This window comes from Lotus japonicus, chromosome 2 (assembly GCF_012489685.1).
Source record: "Lotus japonicus ecotype B-129 chromosome 2, LjGifu_v1.2".
Taxonomy (NCBI): domain Eukaryota; kingdom Viridiplantae; phylum Streptophyta; class Magnoliopsida; order Fabales; family Fabaceae; genus Lotus; species Lotus japonicus.
Window position 1 is genome coordinate 29,417,181 of NC_080042.1, and position 2,168 is coordinate 29,419,348.

Sequence of the window (2,168 nt, forward strand, 5' to 3'; positions counted from 1 at the left end):
TGTAGCTCTGGTTGTCATGTTCGTATTTTGGGGCAGGGTAGGTTCCCGACCGTTAGCTTTTTGTGTGGTTTTCTTTATGGAAATCACAGAGAGTTGGTTGGACTAGGAGGTCTTGTTCAGGCCGTTTTAGGCTGACCTACTTTCATTTTGGAGGACTGTATTGCGAACACTTGACCTTTCACTTGGTTTGTACATATTGCCCACGGGCACTACTTTCGGTTACTTCCTGTCTCTGGAGGATACTCGTGACACGGTTCACTACTTACGGCGGGGGCCGTAAATATATTGTACATTAGTTATGTTTATCTTTCGTTGTAGAGTCTCTATGTCGACGAGTCTTTAAATTTATTATCTAAACAAATCGAAAAAAAATATTCACGTTTTTCCGCTTTATTTTCTTTTTGGTTACTAAAGTGATGCCACCGAAATCGGGGTGTTACAACAGGTTGACGAAATCTACCCACTTTATTCCTATAAGGATGGATTATCCCATGGAGAAGTTGGCGAAGTTGTACATTGAGAAGATTGTCAGTTTGCATGGTATTCCGTCTAGTATTGTGACGGATCGAGATCCGAGGTTTACCTCTAGATTTTGGGAAGGATTGCAAAGTGCTTTGGGTACGAAGTTGCGTTTCAGTTCTGCTTACCATCCTCAAACAGATGGTCAGACGGAGAGGACAATTCAGTCACTGGAAGATCTTTTGAGAGCTTGTGTGTTGGAACAAGGAGGTGTTTGGGATAGTTTCCTGCCTTTGATTGAGTTTACTTATAACAATAGTTTCCATGCTAGTATTGGGATGGCACCATTTGAAGCTTTGTATGGAAGGAGATGTAGGACGCCAATATGTTGGTATGAATCTGGTGAGAGTGTGGTTGTAGGACCAGAGATAGTTCAACAGACCACCAACTTTATTTATTCTGGTGTGGATGGCAGGCAGGCCTATATTTCTTGGTTTCAATAGGACTTCTTATGAGCATTGTTTCTATCTACTATTATCTAAAAATAATCAAGTTATTCATGACTGGACGAAACCAAGAAATAACCCCTCACGTGTGAAATTATAAAAGGTCCCCTTTAAGATCAAACAATTCCATCGAATTGAGTATGATTGTATGTGTGATAGCATCTACTATATCAGGAATATCAATGAACCCGATTATTGAAATTGCTCAGGATACCCTTTTGATAGGATCAAGATGATTCGGGAGAAGATGAAGGCTTCTCAGAGTCGTCAGAAAAGTTACCACGATAAGAGGAGGAAAGCACTCGAATTCGAGAAGGGAGACCATGTATTTCTTAGAGTTACTTCCGTAACGGGTGTTGGACGAGCATTGAAGTCGCGTAAGTTGACGCCGCGTTTCATTGGTCCTTATCAGATTTCAGAGAGAGTAGGTGCAGTGGCTTATCGGATTGCCTTGCCACCGTCACTTGCTAATCTCCATGACGTGTTCCATGTGTCGCAGATGAGGAAATACATTGCTGATTCGTCTCATGTGATCCAAGTAGATGATGTGCAAGTAAGAGATAACTTAACCGTGGAGACATCACCTATGCGAATAGAGGATAAAAGATTGAAGCAACTTCGTTGCAAGGAGATTGCATTGGTGAAGGTTGCTTGGGGTGGACCAGCAGGGGGAAATGTTACTAGGGAGCTTGAGAGTCAGATGAAGGAGTCCTACCCCGAGTTGTTCGGTTAAGGTAATTTTCGAGGGCGAAAATCCTTAAGTGGGGGAGAGTTGTAACACCCCGTTTTCCGATTAGTAGAATATTTATTAATTTATTTTAATTATTATTGGGTTATATAGTAGCTTGAATAAATAGGTGATTTTATATATAATAAGGTGTTTAAGTGATATATGGAGGGAGTATAATATTTAAATTATATTATTTAATTACATAAGATTTAATTAAAAAGGGTTTTAGGGTTTAGAATGAGTAATTAGGAGTTAAATAGAAAGAGAAAAGAAAGAAAGAGAAATCAGAATTAGAAGAGCAGAACAGAAAATGGAGAAAGCGTGAAAGCAAGAAGTAGAGGAGAAAAGAGAAGAAAACCTAGACTTTGATCTTCAAGAGGTAAGGGTTTGAATTCTTATTTTCTGGTTTGGCATAATAGTTAATGATGGTAGAAAGCATGATTTAGGAACCCTAGGATGCATAATTTCCTAAA

At 39.5% G+C, this 2,168-nt stretch overlaps 1 protein-coding gene across 1 annotated transcript; it reads left to right on the plus strand.

Annotated features, from left to right (window-relative positions):
- Nucleotides 1–1,197: 1,197 nt before the first annotated feature.
- Nucleotides 1,198–1,698, plus strand: LOC130736312 (uncharacterized). The gene has a single exon (XM_057588154.1). The coding sequence runs from the start codon at nucleotides 1,198–1,200 to the stop codon at nucleotides 1,696–1,698; it is 501 nt and encodes a 166-aa protein (XP_057444137.1).
- The last annotated feature ends 470 nt before the right edge of the window (nucleotides 1,699–2,168 follow it).

Coding starts and splice junctions, on each gene's coding strand:
- LOC130736312 (XM_057588154.1), top strand. CDS start 1,198: ATGATTCGGGAGAAGATGAAGGCTTCTCAGAGTCGTCAGAAAAGTTAC.